This window comes from Coregonus lavaretus, assembly GCF_964263955.1.
Source record: "Coregonus lavaretus genome assembly, contig: HAP1_SCAFFOLD_2097, whole genome shotgun sequence".
Lineage (NCBI taxonomy): Eukaryota > Metazoa > Chordata > Actinopteri > Salmoniformes > Salmonidae > Coregonus > Coregonus lavaretus.
This window is the reverse complement of record NW_028158511.1, coordinates 62,598-82,800: the sequence shown is the minus strand read 5'-3', so window position 1 is coordinate 82,800 and position 20,203 is coordinate 62,598. Positions and strand designations below refer to the sequence as shown.

Below are 20,203 nucleotides of genomic sequence, written 5' to 3'. Positions count from 1 at the left end.
CTATCTCCTAGCTATCTGGATTTATTTTACCGTTTGAAATAGCTTGCTAGCGCCGTTATTGCGCTGAGCACACCCAACGTATCACATATGTCTTGGAATATTACCGCACATGCAAAACAAAGGTTGCAAACAGCTCAGCTACCTGATCTTAAATCAAATACCTTCATGCTTATCTCGTAAAATGTGCATTCATGTATATTTCGTTGGTATGTTTGAAATAAGATATTATTTCGTATTCCAGTCTTCTTCGAGCACCGTTGCTCCAGTTTTTACGCTGTCTCGGATGCTGCTCCTCCGGCTTCGAGAAATGGAAGACTCCTCCCTCTCTAGGTTACGAAACTGGTGTGTGGAGAGCCATAATGGCTTCGTAAGCGCGCTCAGGCTCCTTGCTAATTCCAATGCCACTTGAGCCAAGATGCCGTTCAGGGCACCACCCTCCGAGTCCCCCAAGGCGCAGTTTCCTAATCGGTTTCACACTCCCCATTCCACCAATCCACGGTCGCATTCAATGCACCGCGCGCACGCGTTGACACCATCAAAAGCCCATCACCTTACGTCAGCGTTTCCACAATCTTTTCCCTGCCCTCTCAATAATGTATATAGTGTATTAATTATAACTTTCCATCTGATACAGATTCGTCTGGACCAGTATTGCACGTCTGTAAATAAGGGTAACAAAAAAGGACCAGCATCCATAGCAGCATTGGACATTATTTTGCTGTGCTGCTGCAACATAAATGGGCCTATGCATTACACGCCCGGATGGGTTAGCAGAAGAATAAGAGATTTGAAGTGATCTCTGTTGTTCAGGTGTACGTTGAGAGATATTCTCTAATAAGAAGTGATAAGAGACCTGACAGATATTAGACCTGTTAGGCATAGTCATGTCACAGCCTCATCCTGGATCTGCCACTTCGCCTCTCCGCTAAATGTATCTAGCAGCCTAGTGCTGACAGGGAGGGGCTGGTTCTACCTGTGGAGTTGCATCAGATGCTGTCTGATAAGAATTAAACAAAATTGGTAACTTGTTGTTATAAAAGTGTATGTAAAATGTATCAGAAAAGCTGTAAAAACAATAAAAGATATGTGTCCTCCGAAGAGGATGGGTTAATAAAAAATTAAAATAATAATAATAATAACTTGTTGGTACCAAAGCTGCTTAGTGGTTCTTGTTCTATTGAATCCCAAAGAAACAACCACGTAGCCTAACTCATAGGTTATTGCAATATAACTACCATTCTACCACGTACCTTTTCAGTAAATACCTGGTAATTAATTGGCTTAATGGCATTGAATGCACTGCTTTGCTTTTGACTGATCCCTGGGCCACATTGTTGACACACCTGGGCCAATGTATTTGTATTATTCGGCCCCAACTTCACAGCTGAGTGAGTCACTCTGGATTGGTTGATACTGCCCCCTTGAGGTGGTCATACAGAACATAGATATATTATTAAATTACTAGAGGGGTTATGTCATAAACCCTAAAAGTTCCAGAAGGGGGTGAAAATGGCAGCCAGGGAGAAATCCAAACCAATCTAATTGGAATGAATGGCAGTAGAGGCAAAATCCTGATTTTACTTAGTAAGGCATGTGATATCAGAAATTGTGTAATATAATTATTGTCAACCTAAAATATTGTCATATAATTATAAATACAGTTTTCTTCAAATTCATTATTTTACACAATATCTTACAACAGCACTGGCAAACAATGGTTAACCAACTCCCTGACCAAAATGGCTGACCTTATGCCATCATAAGAAGGTTCATGTCCATTCTAGTATTCTAATTCCTAATTCTATGATACAGAACTCCAAATCTAGATGCAATGCAGGAATAATATGATAATATCACACAGGTAGAATTATTTTCATCCAAGACTCACTAGTCATAGGCTCTGTATTATACCCCAAATACTTTCCAAATACATAAGAAATACATTTACTTTCACATAGAATCTTCCTTCGGAAACAGAAATATGTTTCTGTCTACCCAGGCTGGCATTATTATGACAAATTCACTCCAACTCAGAGAGAAATGATCCCATTTTATCCATTTTAATTTTTTTCTCATGAATAATTTCTGTAATAGGCCTAAAATGGTCCCTATCTATCAGTTGTTTAATAAGACATGCTCCATATAAAAAGGCAGCTTCTCGCTATACAAATTACTATGAATAATGAACATTGTTATTCTAACATGCATTGGCGTTTCATCTCTGACTTTGTCCACTAACTAGTACTACAGAGAGGGTATTGCGTAACCATACTAATGACAGCTCTCAACAAACTGATTGTGACAGAGTTAATTATTGCATGGATTGGACCCTTTGGACACAGCTGCCTGAAGGCATGGATTATGTTGTATCTCAATCGTATAATTTATTTCCTGTCTCCTGTCTTTCCTCTACTAATATAAAGTAACTGCACTGGTGAAAGCCAATACCTAGTATATGCATACACCATATCGAATTCGCCTTTCCTATTTTTTCAGATCAGTGCAGATGAAGGAGATATGGGGAGAGGTTTAACTATGAAGAGGCAGCCCTTAGGTTACGATCAATGGATGAATAACTCCACAATGGCTTTGAGCAGCCTGACTGAGGTGTACTGGTATCTGGTGCCACTAGGGCGAGCTGTTATTGTAAAGCGTCCCTTGCAGTTTCCATGGCGCTCGTACTCTGGCTTTACCCTACTATTGGTTGGATCTATTGGGGGCTATTGATGATCCGATTGGTTGGTGATGTGGTCATCGGATGGTGGAGAGTGGGTCTCATCTCATTCCTCCCACTCTAATATCCCCCTCTACCCCTATACCATTACACATGGGCACACTCACAGATAGACAGAGGGAGCAGGATAGAGGTCAATACAAAGAAAAAGGCAGGACTGGAAAGAGAAAGCGAGAGGAACGGAGAGAGAGAACAGAGAAAGAGAGTTGAAAAGAGGGAAGGCCACACCACACCACAAGAGAGCAAGAGGAAGAGAGAGAGGGAACGAGAGAGCAGTTTCCATAGCAACAGGGAGGGACCAGTGGTAGTGTGGTGCTGGCAGCTATAGTAACACACAGTAGAGAGAGGTACTCTGGTGAGGTAACATCATGGCTGCCTCTGTTTTTCAGCTTCATTCAGCTCAATGGACATTGAACAGTCATTATTTACACAAAACAATATGCCTCTGACAGGACATTATGCAATTACAATAAATCAATACAATTTTATTTGCAAGAAGGTTTTTTCTCAAGTCAACTGACAAAGAGTACTTCATAAAACCCGGACCTAACCCCTTAGCTACAGAAAGCCTATCAGGCCTAAACCCCAATTCAATGTGCATTTAATATAAACCAAAACATCTTTAATTAATTAATTAATTGATATTGTACTCTGTGACAGAGGTAAACTGAACACAAAAAATGACAATTGGTCCTTATTTCAGATTGATTTGGTGAGTATCTTCCTTTGTCTCTTGGTACATGCAGTCCTTTCAAACACGGAGTTCACAATGTAGATGAAGACTTTGTGGTGAAATATCTTAGTATTGTGACAAAGCTCATTCATTGTTGCTGTGACATGCATGGTAGTTATTACAGAACCATCCTACATGCTGAAGCAAGGAAGCATCCATTTCTATCCACATCATAATATCTGGATATTTGCATTACCGGAACTTATAGGCAGCGTTTACACAGGCGGCCCGATTCTGATCTTTTGCCCATTTATGGGCAAAAGCTCTGACCTGATAGATCAAAATATCAATAATTGGGCAAAAGATCAGAATTGGGCTTCCTGTGTAAATGCATCCATAGAGTTACTGAAATCTGAAAAGTCACGCTGACTTTAATGATCAAAATAAGTATATTGTTGGGAAGTTAAAAGTGTCAAGATAGACTGTTAATCCACTCAGTGTGTACACACCAAGGCCTGATTGTATGCATGTCTGCCATGCAGTCCAGTGACCATGCACACAACTGTTTACATTGCTAACCAACAAAAATATGGCAGCTTTATTTGACAAAACAGAAACATAAGACATATCCATACAGTTATGGTTGGTTATCAAGATTTCAAAACAGCATTCAGGAAGTCAGAACACAAAACATTTTAGGTTAACAGCAGTAAGAGGTTAACAGAAACAAATGGCACATCATACTCCTGACACGTAATATTTAAATAGTTAAAGACATAATATGGAGCAACTCATAAGCAACTGAACACTGACTTTATACTGTGCATTTCCTTCTATCTATAAAACTGATAGCATATTCTACACATGACTAAAGCACATGTTTTCCTCTTACTACACTGATAGCAGGTTGACATTTATTGGAATGAGTCTTGCCCTGGAGGCAGAACTGAGCGATGTCCACTAGATGGGCCAGCTGCAAAGTCAAAATTGGCTATATTGTAAAAATTCATGAAAACTACATTGAGCTTTTTGGTCTAAATTTAAGATTAGGGTTAGGCATTAGGGTTAATAGTGTGGTTAAGGTTCGGTTTAAAATACGATTTTATGACTTTGTGGCTGTGCCAGCTAGTGACCACTCTGCAGAGCTGCCTCCAGAACAAGATTCATGATGAAAAACACTAACCTGCACTACCTACAGTACATTGGCAAGCAAAGGTGCAGTGATCAGGTGTTGGTATATTAACCCCGTAACCACAGGTCTGGAGACACATTTTGCTGAATAGCACATGGTGGTTAAACTTCGGTCTGAATGTAGGGGGAGCTGGGTTGTGTCCCAAATGGCACCCTATTTCCTACATAGTGCACTACTTTTGACCAGAGCCCTATGGGCAATTGGTGCCCTTGGGCCATGGTGCCATTTGCGACACAGCGCTGATCCTAAACCTGTTCTTCCAGGTAAAAGAGGGCACCAGAATGACAGGGGATGAGTAATCCTATATTAGTAGTATATTATGGTGTATCAAGAGGTGTCGCGTTGTGCACTTAAAGGGACATTTCTAACATTTTCAACTTCGTATTCATCATCTCCAGCACTACCCTAACATCAACGTATGTGAAAATGGCACGTTTCTATGTTTTGAAGTCAAAATGAGTTTTTCTAATGGCATCTGGTGTGCATTGTGATTTCAACCAATTATTAGTAGGCATTGCCTACTAATTGATTAAAATCACATGATGCACACCATATGACGCTGAACGAATATATATATATATATATATATATATATATATATATATATATATAATATAGCCGATTCAAAACATTTTCACATACATTGATGTTGGGGGTAGTGCTGATGATGAATATGAAGTAGAACAATGTATATCCTTTATAGTCTGTTCACTGATGTGTTTGTACATGGTGTAGTACTGGGTCGTGTTCAGTAGGCACGAAACACTCCGAAACGGCACTATCTGAACTTGTCCAATAAGAATGTTTGTTTCTGTTACAGTTTGCCTTGATGAACACGACCCTGCTTTCTTGTGTTGTGTAGTAAGACCAGGAGGGTTGGTTACAGGTACAGGGTGTCCATATACAACACGCCCAAACAACTGATCCTGGATCAGACTCCACCAGATAAATAGAATAAAAAGGAGGGTGGACAAGCTAGACTCAGATCAGTTCAGCAGCAAGGGAAAAGAGCACCCAGGGGGGCATAAATTGGCAGCTTCACATGTTAATCTTTCTCCCAAACCCGTCTAATGACTCCTTCCGTGCTGGGAGAAAGACAACGATTCACAGTTAATGACAACATCCCGTGTGGCGACTCAGTTCACACTAATGACAGCTTCCTTCTTCCTATGTGACAACTTCCTCAGTTGTGGATTGGCCCCGACTCCCTTAAGAGGCCAAGCCCAGGAGAAATCCACCCACAAACCCACTGGACAGGACGATGTTCCTCTTGACAAACTCTGTGGCCTGCAGAGAGGGGAAGGAGAAGAGAAAACAAGCAAACTGTGAGAGGTCACCTCCAATAACTGAAGGGTTAGAACTGATAATAGATGGCAAAATTAGAATCTTATACGCAGGGTATACTGTGATAAATCCAGGAATGTGGTTGTACATCGTGTGAGTTCACTAGAGGGCGCTGTTGCTGCATTATTAGTCCATCAAATGGATGCGGATGACTCAGGTATTTATGAATTTAGCTATTTCTCCCAAATATGATAATTAAGTATACTTTTTTTCTCATAAGTACATGCACTGCAAGGCACTGAGATTCAAGGGCACTGTAAATCCAATTGAATCAAAAAAGCAGCTCCCACACCCAGGTACTGGTGTTGGTCTCATGGAATTAATTAACAATTAGATAAAGGACCATGTGCACGCACACATCTCAAACCTGTTCACCTTTTAGAATCACATAATACTATAGGCACAATAGCCTACCATAGAGTTACGATTAGGAAAGACAGGCAGTGTTATTGATACCTTTACCTCCTCGATGAAGGAGTTAATTTCAGGGGCTGCTTGCTTGGTTCTCTTCTTCAGGTGTTTCTTTGCTTTATTCACATCCTTCTCCACTTTCTTCCAGTCCACCTGCACGTAGCCACTGTGATTCGCTATCTGTAGGAGAAGGTGCAGAAATGAAAATTAGTGGTGTTTGTTGGTTTGCATTTGAAGTGGCACTCCGTTCACGTTATTACATGTGATCTCATTGGAATAGAGATGTGTATTATATCAGTACCCAGCATTGACTCAGTAAAAATATGATGCATCTCTAACCTGTAACAACAGGAACCCTCCACCTACGGCAGTAGCAGCTATCTTCCCTACTCTCTGGAACAAGTATCCTGCACACCTGAATGTGAGAGAGAAGGAGTGACTTATAGCAGTGTTGTAGTACTCGAGTCCAGGACACAGACTTGACTCGGACTCAAGTCACAATTTTCATGGCTCTGCTCGGACTGGACCAGTAGTGACTTTGTTGTCAGAAAATCTCTCTTTGTTGCATAATTTAAAATAGGGTGCCTACTAGCTACAACAGCAAATGTTAGAGAGCTGTATTATCTAGATATACTCCCGAGTGGCGCAGCGGTCTAAGACACTGCATCTCAAAGCTTGAGGCGTCACTATAGACCCCCTGGTTCGATTCCAGGCTGTATCACAACCGGCCGTGATTGGGAGTCCCATAGGGCGGCGCACAATTGGCCTAGCGTCGTCCGGGTTTGGCCGGTGTAGGCAGTCACTGTAAATACGAATTTGTTCTTAACTGACTTGCCTAGTTAAATAAAGGTAAAATACAATTTGAAATTTGAAAAAGACTTTAAATGTGCAACAGTTTAACAGAATTTAGATTTTTTAATGGTTGGACCGCACCTTTTAGCACTACCAAGGGACTTGTGACTCAAGTATAAAGGACTCGGACTTGAACACTTGGGACTTGACCTCAAGGTTTAGTGACCTGACTATATCACTGACTCATACCATGTATTTCATCAGTGAAATGTGTTGATGTGTTTACTAGGGGCCAAAGATCCACACATATGTAGCCTCTACACCTTTGCTTTGGGTTACATACCAGCCAGTGACCCCTCCCATCATGATCTGCGTGGTCACAGAGTATTTCTCTGCGAGGGGACCAGAGTTATTCCCAAACACCATGCTCCACCATTGGTGCCTCCGGGCGTACTCTGTCAGGTCCACCACCTCATAGGTCTCGTCCTCGCTCTCCGGCTCTGGATCATCCTTATCTGATAAGATGTCATCTGGGATGAAGGAAAGACATACAAAGAACTTAAGCTGTTTTGCTTTCACTTTCTGTAATCTAGGCAACCTAGGGGCAGGATTCAGGTCCAAATTCAGTCCAATGACCTCACAGTCAAGAAACAGTTCCAATGCATGCATCTAAAGCTTTGCTGTAACTTCAAAGTAGTATTGACAGGATACACAAAACACATTCATTCATAGATTATTGATTTAAAACATGACTGGAATACTTGTTTCGTGAGTAATCACGTTCACGTCATTAGTATAAAGTGTATATCAGCGATAACGTTACTGTTGTCGGAATAGGAGCCATGGGTGACAAACAAATAACTTTACAATGCCAATGGCTGGTATTTGGGGCGATGGGCGATTGCATGCCATTGTTGTTTAGAAATTAGGCTAAATTGCTAGCAACAAAGCTAGCCATCCAGTCAGTAAAGCCCCACTGTCAAAAGCCGCAGCTGAACGAATAGCAATATTTAAGTGTTTAGATGTCTTGCTAATGGAATTAGCTATATATAATACAGCTGATTCGTTGTTATAATTCGAGATTATTTTATCCATAAACAGGGGCTAGCACTAACCTTCTTTGCGATCCGCCATTTTGGAGAAAATTACATCAGGATGTTGACAGCTGTATGCATGCCACGCCCCTGAGCTTTATAAACCTCTGCTGGCCCCGCCTACAGAATGATGCTTTGCCACATCAGTATTTTAACACTTTGATCTTCCTTCTCTGAAATGTTGCAAAATGTTGACAATTTCATTTGTAACCATAAAAATGTTCCATACAAAATAAGATTCGATTTCCTTCATATTAGATTCAATTTCTGCCCAAAATAGCTATCAAAAAAGCTGTTTGGATAATTGGATTTGAGGATTTACATTGGATGGATAGATTTGTCTTTGTCTAACAAATGACAAAGTCTGGGTTATTTTGAAAATGTCTCTAGCTGGGGGGAAAAAACACCAACAAGAATGATTGCTATTCATTTCATTTTCAAGACATGTACAAAAGTGAGAATGTAATTCATAACACAGTAGATAAACACAAATACAGTAGAACTAGCTAGTACATTTTAAAAAATGCAAACAGATCAAATTGGTATCAACCACAAAAATGTATAGGAATGTCGATGTCTAGGGCAACGATGATGTCATCCAATCTATTATTATGATTGCAAGGTGAGAGACATTTGTAGTTACACAGTCCTAATCAGAATTCTTACCTCCAAACATCATTGCAACGTTTTATTTAGACATGCTTCCCCATTAACAGCAAATAATACTGGTATCAAGTATTTGCACACATTTCTCAGAAGTTGTGACACTTAAATGTATTTAGTAATATGACAGTTGTTTGCATGTAGCTAGTTAACATAGTTATTTATGCACTTTGCAAAACAAATCAATCAATTTGAATACCTATACAATACAACCATACACAAACTGCATTTTTGCTTTTGAGAAAATAATGAAAATGTATAATTGATTTTAGTGGTTTGTAAAAAGCTAAATGAAGATGGGTAAAAAAAAAAAAATCTAGTCATATGCTGATATTCAGACGTATCTATTGGCTGAAGAGGTAGGAGAGGCGTGACTACGGCGGCGCGTGGGTTCGCTTGCTTGTGTGACACAATTATAACAACTTTAAGCTGGTGGCTGTGGGGAATTTTATGGTCAAATAATAGTATTTTCAAACTGCAAGAATTGCACTTCATGCATTACATTTTATTAGTTGCATAAACCGTGCCTAAAAATGTGACGCGAAGACTTTTTGGAGGGGTACTTGTTTTCCTTAAAGGATTTACCATTTTGAATTGCGTTTTTGATCCTGGAGAAAAGTTTATTCTATCTAATCAATTTTTTGTTTTCCCTCTTTGATTTGGTGGAGTATCTCGTTCGCCCTCTCGTCGCGATTCCATGCAATCGTGCGGAGTCTCGCTCGCTGTTGCTGCCTGCGCTGCTGCTCGGAGTCTCGGCTCGGCTTCTGGTGGTGATGAGGAAAAGAAAATGGCGGCGGGAAAAGCCAGTGAAACCGAGGAGGACTTTCCGACGCTGACAGCCCAAGAGAGGGACAGCTTGGTCGGAATTGACAGGTCGGAGTCAAAGCCCTGCACACACCTCTAGTGTATTCTTAATATTCTGTACACGCGTTTACCGTTTTTATACGTTAAATCCATTTGCACGGCAGTGAAAGTGATACTGAACCGCCTGTGTTGTCTTCTTGCTTGCAGCTCACTGTTTGGATTTCAGAGGCTTCATGAAGATGGCGCCAGAACGAAGGCCTTACTGTTGAAGGTAGCTCGCTAAGTTGCAAACACACAGGACCAGCCGGTCGTTGAACCACAACACTTGCACCTTCTACATTCTTACCCACAGAGTAATACATGTAACTATGTTATCCTAACAAACATAGCCAGTCCACTCTCAGGTGAGAGCACGGACTCTGGTTAACCATACACCCATCACACGATGTGCGCAGAGCGACCCTGCGGCTACGCAGCGTTCCTTTCCTACTTCTCTCCTTCGCTAGCTAATCCAATAGTGAAAATGAACGGCTTTTCCATTGCATAAACACATTTTAGTAACCCAATTGGCTATGTTCGTTGTGTTATTAGGGTGGCCTTGCATTTATCTAACTCGTCAAGTTGACCAACTTAGCTATTTGATAGTCACAAAAAGGCTTGCCATATCAAATGTTTCTGCCAAGTTGGTTTGTATTGGGGTGCAGTAGAAATGGCTAACAAGCCTGGTAGTTGAAGAAGCTAGCTAATTAACGTTAGCCAGCTGGCTGTGTAATATAACATTTGAAGTACATACTTGTGAACTAGTCGCTAGTCATTTATATTGATAAGAAGAACCATCACATGCAACCCTTTAATTTAGCCTGCTAGCAAAGGGCTATCTAGCTAGCAATTCCCCTGCTAATTTGCTAACGTTAACTAGCTTGTGAAACGTGCGTTGTTGGACTCTGGAGTTGGCTAGCTCATTCTGAATGTTAGCTAGCTAGAGATTCAGTGGTCAGGCACATATATCATTGAATGATTTGGCATTAGCCAGTGTTTTTTTTACAGCTAAAATCATCACTGTGATATAAACATAAGTTAACGTTAGATAGTCAGCTAGCCAAAGCTACCGAGTATGATAAAGTAACCTTAATTGGTCAGAGAACTAGCTAACGTTAGGAAAGCTACGTTGTTTTAATGGCGATTTAACGTTTTATCACAGAGTAGACTTCCCATTATGTCAGGAAAGTATTTTTGCTTGCTGCACTGTGTATCTGGCTCGTGCAACATGTATGCATGCATTTGAGCTGTTCTCGTGCCCCTGAGTTGGTGTTGATTGTGAAAACATTATAAACTTGTGATGGGCTCGATACGGGCTGTTCCAATGGCTGCTAACTAGCTAAACGCGTTAGCTGTTTGGATAGCTAGCTAGTAATGGCTGCTTGGGCCGGTCCAAGATGGCGGGACAGGGAGGAGTGACACCGAAATCTAGCTATGTGGGGAACTCAATAAAAACCTATATCTAACGAAATTACATGCAATTCGTTTGCAGGTTTTGATTGACCCCTTTCGCCGTGTTCCACGCAGTGTGGCTTATGTTGGTTTGTTGACAGTTTTCATTGACCGTCTGTGGATGTGTCCCTTCGTAGCTACGTTTTGCATCACAGCATCATCAACCTGTAGCTAGCACAGTGAACAAAGGGCAAAGTTGCAGACATTTCTTAATTTTTGCGCATTGTATTGAATTTGTAATGTTCACAGTTGGTGTTTACAATGGACGAAGTATGGGGATAGAAGCTATGTTGCCACAGTAAATAAATTATTGGCTTCCCAGGGTGCTTAGAAAGTAGGCTTGCCAGCGAGCTAGCATGCTGGGTTACTAGCTACGTAAACAAAAAAGGATAATCTACTGCAAATTCAAATTTTTACATTTTAGTCATTTAGCAGACGCTCTTATCCAGAGCGACTTACAGTTAGTGAGTGCATACATTTTTAATACTGGCCCCTCATGGGAATCAAACCCACAAATCACTGGAAAGATGATGGCAAACTGGCCACACCACTATCCCAGCCTCAGTTCAAACCCTCACCAATTCAGTCATTCTCCCTGCAATGTTTCCCCTAGGATTTTTTTCAGAAAAGTTGGCATGGTAGTGGCCAATGGCGCTTTTGCTGACTGATATTTTAGAGGCCCTCTTGGCAGCAGAGACAATGTTGATATTTTAAAGTTAATTTCCTGCAATTCTACACGTTTTCCCATATGGCTGAGAGAAATGCAGTTTTAAAGCTAATTTCCTGCAATTCTACACATTTTGTCATTGCTTATCCTGTGTTCTTACGCTATTTGAGTGACTAAAAAAAAAAAAATCAATGGGGACCAAAATGCCATGACATGTTTAGAATTTGATTCTCCTGACTGTCTAGTTTTTATTTTGGTGATTGTTAGTTATCAATGGTGATCTTATAAATAAATAAATATATATATATATATATATATATATATATATATATATATATATATATATACACACACAGTACCAGTCAAAACTCATGAGTAGGTGTGTCCAAACTTTTGACTGGTACTATATGTGTGTGTATATATATATTTTTTCCTACATACTTTATATCTGTGTTTACTCGTTTAAGTTGACACTGAAAATGTTTAGCATCCCGATAATTCTTTTATGTATTTTTTATTTATTTAAAAAACAAACATTTAAAATAGAAAATGAATACAGGGAAAGACTGCCCTTTCTCAGCATTTAGCTGGGACTTTATACCCATGCATTCTGTTTGCATTTATTCTCTCAAGTGATGCAGGGGGCCAATGGAGGAATGACCCCTTTGTCTCTTCATATCCGGGATACAGTTCATTTTAAAATGTCATGTCCTTTTTTTTTGCTTTTTTAGCTCTCACTTTAAAGGTTGCCTAGATTCATATTGTATAGGTTAAAGGTACTTCTTATTTCCCTACTCTGAGATGTGGGGGCAGATGCTAGCGGGACGACACATACTAAAACCAGTCCCTTGCTCTGTGGGGAATGCGGCCCCATGTAACCTTACTAGCTACCCTACACCCTGGTATTCACCTCAGCCATCACGTGATGCACTCCTAGGGATGTGGTCAATTTAAATCTTGACATGAATCAAACATATTTTCCATGCACTAAATGAATGACCCCTATGTGTTTCTCCTGCATTGCACCTGCTTTCGCAATCATTTTTGCTGCTTTTTAAAATGTGTATGTTGATGTAGCCAACCTCCATCAGCTGTTTAATGGCGCATTGACCACCAGGAATAAGTTTGGACATTATGATAGTCCCGTGTAGCTCCCGTGTAGGGTTGTGGGTTCGTTTCCCACGGGGGGCCAGTATGAAAAAAAAGAAATGTATGCACTCACTAACTGTAAGTCTCTCTGGATAAGAGCATCTGCTAAATTACTAAAATGTAAAATGATGATAAAACTAGTAGCCTATGTGAAGCTACTAACTCAACATTTGTTAGACAGTGTCACTTAATTTTTTAAAACTGGAACCTTTTTCCTCAAATGGTTTGACCAGATTTCTATATCACTCGTCTCCCGATTTTTAGTTTTTTGTTGCTGTGAGGAGCTTTACCGCTCTTTCTCTTCTACAGCTTTATTCGTTTTGAGTGTCTGCCCTGTCTGGCACAGTGCACAGTCGCTCTGTTGCACAGCTATCTACGCCCAGATAACAGAGTTCAAGTCTACTGACAGAACTGGGTCGCCGTATCGCCACCACTGGATTAGGTGGCAACAACATAGAAATAGAATGAGTAGAACTCAAACCCAGTTCTCTTATTCCACACAATGTTCCATCTCCATGGGCCTACTATACTGAACAAAAATATAAATGCAACAATTTCAACGATTTTACTAAGTTACAGTTCATATAAGGAAATCAGTCAATTGAAATAAATGTGTTAGTTCCTAATCTATGGATTTCACATGACTGGGCAGGTGATGTAGCTCAGTTGGTTGAGCATGGCGTTTGCAACGCCAGGGTTGTGGGTTCGTTTCCCATGGGGGGCCAGTATGGAAAATATAAAAAATATAATAAAATAACTCACTTAACTGTAAGTCGCTCTGGATAAGAGCGTCTGCTAAATGACTAAAATGTAAATGTGTGCAGCCATGGGTGGGGCTGGGAGGGCATAGGACCAATCACTTGAGAGCCAGGCCCACCCACTGGGGAGCCAGGCACAGCCAATCAGAATGAGTTTTTCCCCACAAAAGGGCTTTCAGACAGAAATACTCAATTTCATCAGCTGTCCGGGTGGCTGGTCTCAGACGATCCCTCAGGGGAAGAAGCTGTATGTGGAGGTCCTGGGGTGGTGTGGTTACACGTTGTGAGGCCGGTTGGACGTACTGCCAAATTCTCTAAAATGAGATTGGAGGCGGCTTATGGTAGAGAAATGAACATTAAATTCTCTGGCAACAGCTCTGTTGGACATTCCTACAGTCAGCATGCCAATTGCACACATCTGTGGCATTGTGTTGTGACAAACTGCACATTTTAGAGTGGCCTTTTATTGTCCCCAGCACAAGGTGCACCTGTGTAATGATCATGCTGTTTAATCAGCTTCTTGATATGCCACACCTGTCAGGTGGATGGATTATCTTGGCAAAGGAGAAATGCTCACTAACTAAATTTGTGCACAACATTTGAGAAATAAGCTTTTTGTGCATATGGAATATTTCTGGGATCTTTTATTTCAGCTCATGAAACATGAGACCAACACTTTACATGTTGTGTTTATGTTTTTGTTCAGTATAGTTTGATTAGCAGTGTGCACAGCTGTACCATTGAATGAGCGTTGCATATTAACTTCAATGCACGAAGATGACATTAAAAGGAAGAAGCATAATAGCGGGTACTTTCTTTTGGAGTTTTACTGACCCCAACCAAGTACACAAAATCAATGTTTATAGCCACCCTCATCCTGACCCTTTTTGGGAATAAACTGATTTAGATCAATTAATTAAACATCCCCCTCCACATTCACACACTCAAACAAATTGGTATTCAATCAATTTGTATTTTATTTGCAGCAGCTGTGACTTTGTTTGATATGAAGTGGAGCACTAACATGTTATGGAATCAATTGCAGTTTGTTTATTGGTATAAAATCACATTTGCAACTTGTTTACTTCGGCCCATATCATTGTATTTGTTTTACTTTCATGAGATGTGTTGCTCGTTAGGAAAGCACAGATGCGTTGTGAGCTCATTATCAAGCACCAATGTTCGTTCCTGCTGCATTGTGTACCAGTGCCACGTTAGGCATCATCGCTTTACTGGAGTAAACAGCCAACTTTCATCTACTTTGTCATATGAACTCGCATGCTTGTTAAGCCTACTGTGCAGGGTGTGCGTATTCTCATAAAGGCTGAGCCGCAGCTACATTTAATGAGATTGATCTCATCTGTGATGTTAGTTGAATTCTGGGCTTGGCCTCTCTCAGCTGTGTTGTCTGTCATTTCTCTGGGCCCCTCCCCCTTTCCACCATAAACAAACCGTCAGTCAGTCAGTCAGTCTGAATGGTGATATAAGAAGGGTATCGACACACACACAAATGCATCCTCAACCACTCAATCATGCTGAGGCTGTTCAAAGAGACCAGGCAAAAAAACTAACTTTTTGGTCCACCAGCCACTGTGGAAGGTAGATTTAAAAATCTACCAGCCACTCAGGTTTTTTTTACTAAAAAAAAACTCCCAGATGAGCATGGTTGGTAATGTTTCTAAAACAATGTATTACTAGTAATAAGTGATGTGGTATATTGCTCAATTTTATATATATTTTTAAAACTAAAATATCACAGATGAGGCCAACATGTTCAGCTGCCCTTTTAAGGTTGGGAGGTTACCGTTGCAACAAGGACACTCAAGCAACTCGAGTTGTCAGTGACGGTGTGCCTGTGAGAGAGAATCTGACTAGTAGCTGTGTCTTCGCTAGCAGTTGAAGCAAATTCAAACATTGAAAAACAACCTAGCTTGTGAACAAAATAATGTAAATAGCCAAGAAACAAAGTATCACTTTAGTAGACTCAAGTAAATTAGACCATCTTTTATGCTTGTGCATAGCGCTTCTGAAAATGAATCTTCAGCACTTCAATCACATTGCGCACAGCTACCTAGCCAGTGTTGTGCGAGGTGGGACTAGGGGTGGGCGATATGAGCTAAAATTCATATCACGATATTTTCCACTGTCCAGACGATATCGATATGATATCACGATATATGACGTAAAAAAATATGAATCACATTTTAATATCCCTTCTTGGTTAAATTATATTAGTTAAGGAAAAATATGTATTTGAACCTTATATAACCAGAAAGAGTGAGGCATTGGACCGTATGGACCTGAAAAGTTTTTATTTGTATTGTGCAAACATGCATTCCGTAAACATGAGGTAGGTAGGCCTATATATATATATATATATATAAATTAGATATTAAGTAAAATTAAATAAAAAATAACAGGAGATAAAGAAAATAAGGTAATTACAAATTCAAATACGTGTGTTTGTTTTGGCTACGGTCCGTAGATATGTAAAAAACTAACCGTTTGAAACTAAACCTTTCAAGCCTCAACCATCAATTATCAACAATATCAACAAATCTTCACTAGAACTTTCTTCACAAGTTCCGTGCCAGGAATACCAGCATGTTGACTGTTTCTGGCTTTAGTGCTGCCCTGTGACATGTCACCACATTGCCCCCAGTGCTGAATGCCCTCTCAGAGGGGGCACTTGTGGCAGGGATGCATAAGTATTTCTTTGCCAGACAACTCACACGTGGAAAATTAGATCCGTGAAATCGCCACCACTCCAAAGGATCAGACTCGCTGTCTGCTGCCGTTGCCAGAATGTAGCTATTCAGCTCTTGCTCAATGATCTGCCTCTCTGAACATGAGGCAGGTGCACTGCTGGTCTGCTTAAAGAAGCTCCCAAGGCTCTTCTTGGGCTTCTTGCCTGATTGATGAGCAGTGGAAGCTTCTTTCTCCCTGTCAGTGTGATCCTCTGCAAGAGACGATTTTCCCAGGGCTGTGTTCTCCACCAGGAGGGCTTCGGTCTCTGAGGCAGCTCTCACCTTAAAAAATGAAAATAATTAAACTTTATTTGTATAGCACCTTTCATACATAAAATGCAGCCCAAAGTGCTTTACATTTGAAGCAATAAAACAAGAACAAATGAATAAATACCTTAATGTCCTCCAGTTTCTCAGCGGACATGTACCTGGTCTTGAACCTTGGATCTAGAAAGGTAGCCATGGAGAGCAGCTCATCTGTTGCAGGGTCAGTGTACTTGTTATTCAAGTAATCAAGAACCTTGATCTTGATCTCTTTGGTCAGTTCTGTATCGTCCTTGCTCAGATTTAGAACCTCTGCATTTAACAGATTGATGACAGGCTTCAAATAGGACACGCTCACATACGCTTCTCCTGACAGGGCATCTGTAAAGTCCTGGAGTGGCTTCAGTGCTGCTGTGACTGATTCCAAGACCTGGATGTCTTGCCAGGTAGGTACAAGGTGCCGTGTCTTTTTGTCCCCTGCCAGGACCTGTGTAATGGCCTTTTCCTGCTCCAGGACTCTTTCCATCATTTTCAGACGAGATCCCCACCTTGTCGGAGATTCTGTGATGAGCTTGTGCAGGGGCAGGCTTAGTTCATTCTGTGCTGTCATCAGGGCCTTCTGCTTTTTCCAGCTGTATGAGAACGTGCTAACCACCTTTTTGCAAACCCCTGTGGCCCGGGAAATCGCACACCCCTGTGGCCCGGGAGCGTTTTGGACACTCCTCTCTGGAAATTGGGAATAAGAAATCAAAATAATAGGGTGAAAAATAATCGAATCACAATACAATAATAATTAATAATAATGCATTTTTATATAGAAATCACAATACAATATAACTTTTAATCTTTGTTTGAGGATTTACGGCATTTACATTCAACTGTTACACATTTTACAAATCTGATGTGCTTAGATTTAGCCTACGGTACATGGCTGATGTGAGCTGTATTTTTTCTTAATAATAAGCATCATACAGGGTAGGCCTAGGCTACAGTCCTGAAACTTACCAATAGCATTGTGCAGCCTGTGTCCGAAACATCCAAGGTTTGCCCACTTGTTCAGCTGCAATGCCTTGATCATGTTCGATCCGCTGTCGGTCGTCATACAAACTTGACGCGACTCTTTTAATCCCCAGGACGACAGTATGTCCCTCAGCCCACCTGCAATTATTTCCCCGGTGTGGTCGTCTGGGAAATAAGACGTCTGTAGGCACTTACTTTTCAGTTTCCAGTCACCGTCTATGTAATGGATTGTGAGGCTTATATAAGGTTCTGTGGTACGACTTGACCATAGATCGGCAGTAGTGGAGAAGAATGGAATGTTATTTATCTCACTGTAAACTCTGTCCCAGCATTCTGTGTAAAGCTGTGGCAGGCATTTTTGGCTAAAATATTTGCGGCTCGGGATCTCATATCTTGGGTCCAGAGTTTGAATCAACTTTCTGAACCCCTCTTTCTCCACAGTTTGAATCGGTACCATGTCCTTCGCTATGTGATTTGTAATCGCAGCTGTGATGTCTATCCATTTTTTGCTCGTCTTCTCATAGCAAGTACCGGCAGCAAATGATGATATAATTGATTGTTGAGTGCGAGTCTGGCTTGTCTTCGGGCGAGCTCCTGGGCTTACTGTCTCACGCATTCTGGTGCATTGTTCATACTCACGGACATGTATGTTTTTTAAGTGATTGAACAGGTTGGTCGTGTTTCCACCTTTTGCTAAGACAACACGACGACACAACTTGCATAGGGTAGTGTTTTGGTCGGGGTCGGAGATTTTAAAGCCAAACCAGTTCCAAACAACAGAGGTGCCCCCTTTCTTCTTAACCAATTTATCCTCCTGCTCTTGAGCAACATCAATTTCTGTGTTTTCGCTCATCCTGGATTGTAAAGTTTTCCCCCAATAGTTAACCTGCCTCCTAACTGCAGCTGCCTGCACACTTCTTTGTTGCTAGCACTACATGCGTGCAACAAGTGCATGCGACGTGCGCTCATAAAAATAGGTCAACATATTAACATACATTCTTTTATTCGTAAGAACCAAGAAAGGTTGGATAAAAAAAAAAAAAAAAAGATGTAGCTACTTAGTACTATCACTCAGTTGAAATTTGGAACAAAAAAATATTGATGCAAAATTCGAATTTATGAATTCTGAATAAATCGCGGTATCCATGATATTGCTAAATCCATATCATGGCGCGGCACAATACCGGTTTTTACTATCAAACCGGTATATCGCCCACTCCTAGGTGGGACATACACAAAAGTATGTGGACACCCCTTCACATTAGTGGATTCAGCTATTTCAGCCACACCCGTTGCTGACAGGTGTATAAAATTGAGCACACAGCCATGCAATCTCCATAGACAAACATTGGCAGTAGAATGGCCTTACTGAAGAGCTCAGTGACTTTCAACGTGGCACCGTCATAGGATGCCACCTTTCCAGCAAGTCAGTTCGTCAAATTTCTGCCTTGCTAGAGCTGCTCCGGTCAACTGTAAGTGCTGTTATTGTGAAGTAGAAATGTCTAGGAGCAACAACCACCGTGAAGTGGTAGGCCACACAAGCTCACAAATCGTCTGTCCTCAGTTGCTACACTCACTACGGAGTTCCAAACTGCCTCTGGAAGCAACATCAGCAAAAAAAAGAATGGTTGGGAGCTTCATGAAATGGGTTTCTATGGCCGAGCAGCCGCACACAAGCATAAGATCACCATGTGCAATGCCAAGCATCGACTGGAGTGGTGTAAAGCTCGCTGCCATTGGACTCTGGAGCAGTGGAAATGTGTTCTCTGGAGTGATGAATCACGCTTCACCATCTGGCAGTCCGATGGATGAATCTGGGTTTGGCGGATGCCGGCTGAACGCTACCTGCTCGAATGCATAATGCCAACTGTAAAGTTTGGTGGAGGAGGAATAATGGTCTGGGGTTGTTTTTCATGGTTCAGGCTACATATACACACACACACACACACACACACACACACACACACACACACACACACACACACACTGAACAAAAATATAAACGCAACATGTAAAGTGTTGGTCCCATGTTTCATGAGCTGAAATACACACAGAAATCTTATTTCTCTCTCATTTTGTGCACACATTTGTTTCCATCCCTGTTAGTGAGCATTTCTCCTTTGCTAAGATAATTCATCCTCCTGACAGGTGTGGCATATCAAGCTGATTAAACAGCATGATCATTACAGTTGCGCCAGGGACAATAAAAGGCCACTCTAAAATGTGCAGTTATGTCACACAACAGAATGCCACAGATGTGTGCAATTGGCATGCTGACTGCAGGAATGTCCACTAGAGCTGTTGCCAGAGAATTTAATGTTCGTTTCTCTACCATAAGCCGCCTCCAACGTCGTTTTAGAGAATTGGGCAGTACGTCCAACCGGCCTCACAACCGCAGAC

At 41.1% G+C, this 20,203-nt stretch overlaps 2 protein-coding genes across 3 annotated transcripts in view; one reads left to right on the top strand and one right to left on the bottom strand.

The window, feature by feature from the left end:
- Window positions 1–3,972: 3,972 nt before the first annotated feature.
- On the bottom strand, window positions 3,973–8,321 carry LOC311123880 (FUN14 domain-containing protein 1-like). Of its 2 annotated transcripts, none has more exons than XM_084198099.1 (5): window positions 8,262–8,321; window positions 7,490–7,676; window positions 6,694–6,769; window positions 6,400–6,534; window positions 3,973–5,886 (listed from the first exon to the last, which is right to left on the bottom strand). In XM_084198099.1, exons 1-5 carry the CDS (start codon window positions 8,278–8,280, stop codon window positions 5,809–5,811), a joined length of 495 nt encoding a protein of 164 aa, XP_084054225.1. In that variant the 5' UTR covers window positions 8,281–8,321; the 3' UTR covers window positions 3,973–5,808. The 2 variants fall into 2 exon arrangements, with proteins under 2 accessions (XP_084054225.1, XP_084054226.1); XM_084198100.1 differs by having other exon boundaries at window positions 6,406–6,534.
- Window positions 8,322–9,495: 1,174 nt separating this feature from the next.
- Window positions 9,496–20,203, top strand: part of LOC311123882 (lysine-specific demethylase 6A-like) — a 38,209-nt gene continuing 27,501 nt past the window's right edge. Inside the window, exons 1-2 of the mRNA XM_084198102.1 lie at window positions 9,496–9,776; window positions 9,915–9,978. Of these exons, the coding sequence (XP_084054228.1) occupies window positions 9,601–9,776; window positions 9,915–9,978 (240 nt within the window). The 5' untranslated portion in view covers window positions 9,496–9,600. The remainder of the gene's footprint in view (window positions 9,777–9,914; window positions 9,979–20,203) is intronic.

Excerpts from the sequence above, each read along its gene's own strand:
- LOC311123880 (XM_084198099.1), bottom strand. Across the intron at positions 6,535-6,693 it reads GAGGGTTCCTGTTGTTACAG|ATAGCGAATCACAGTGGCTA; the intron begins GTTAGAGATGCA and ends CTTCTCCTACAG. Across the intron at positions 5,887-6,399 it reads CCTTCATCGAGGAGGTAAAG|GCCACAGAGTTTGTCAAGAG; the intron begins GTATCAATAACA and ends CCCTCTCTGCAG.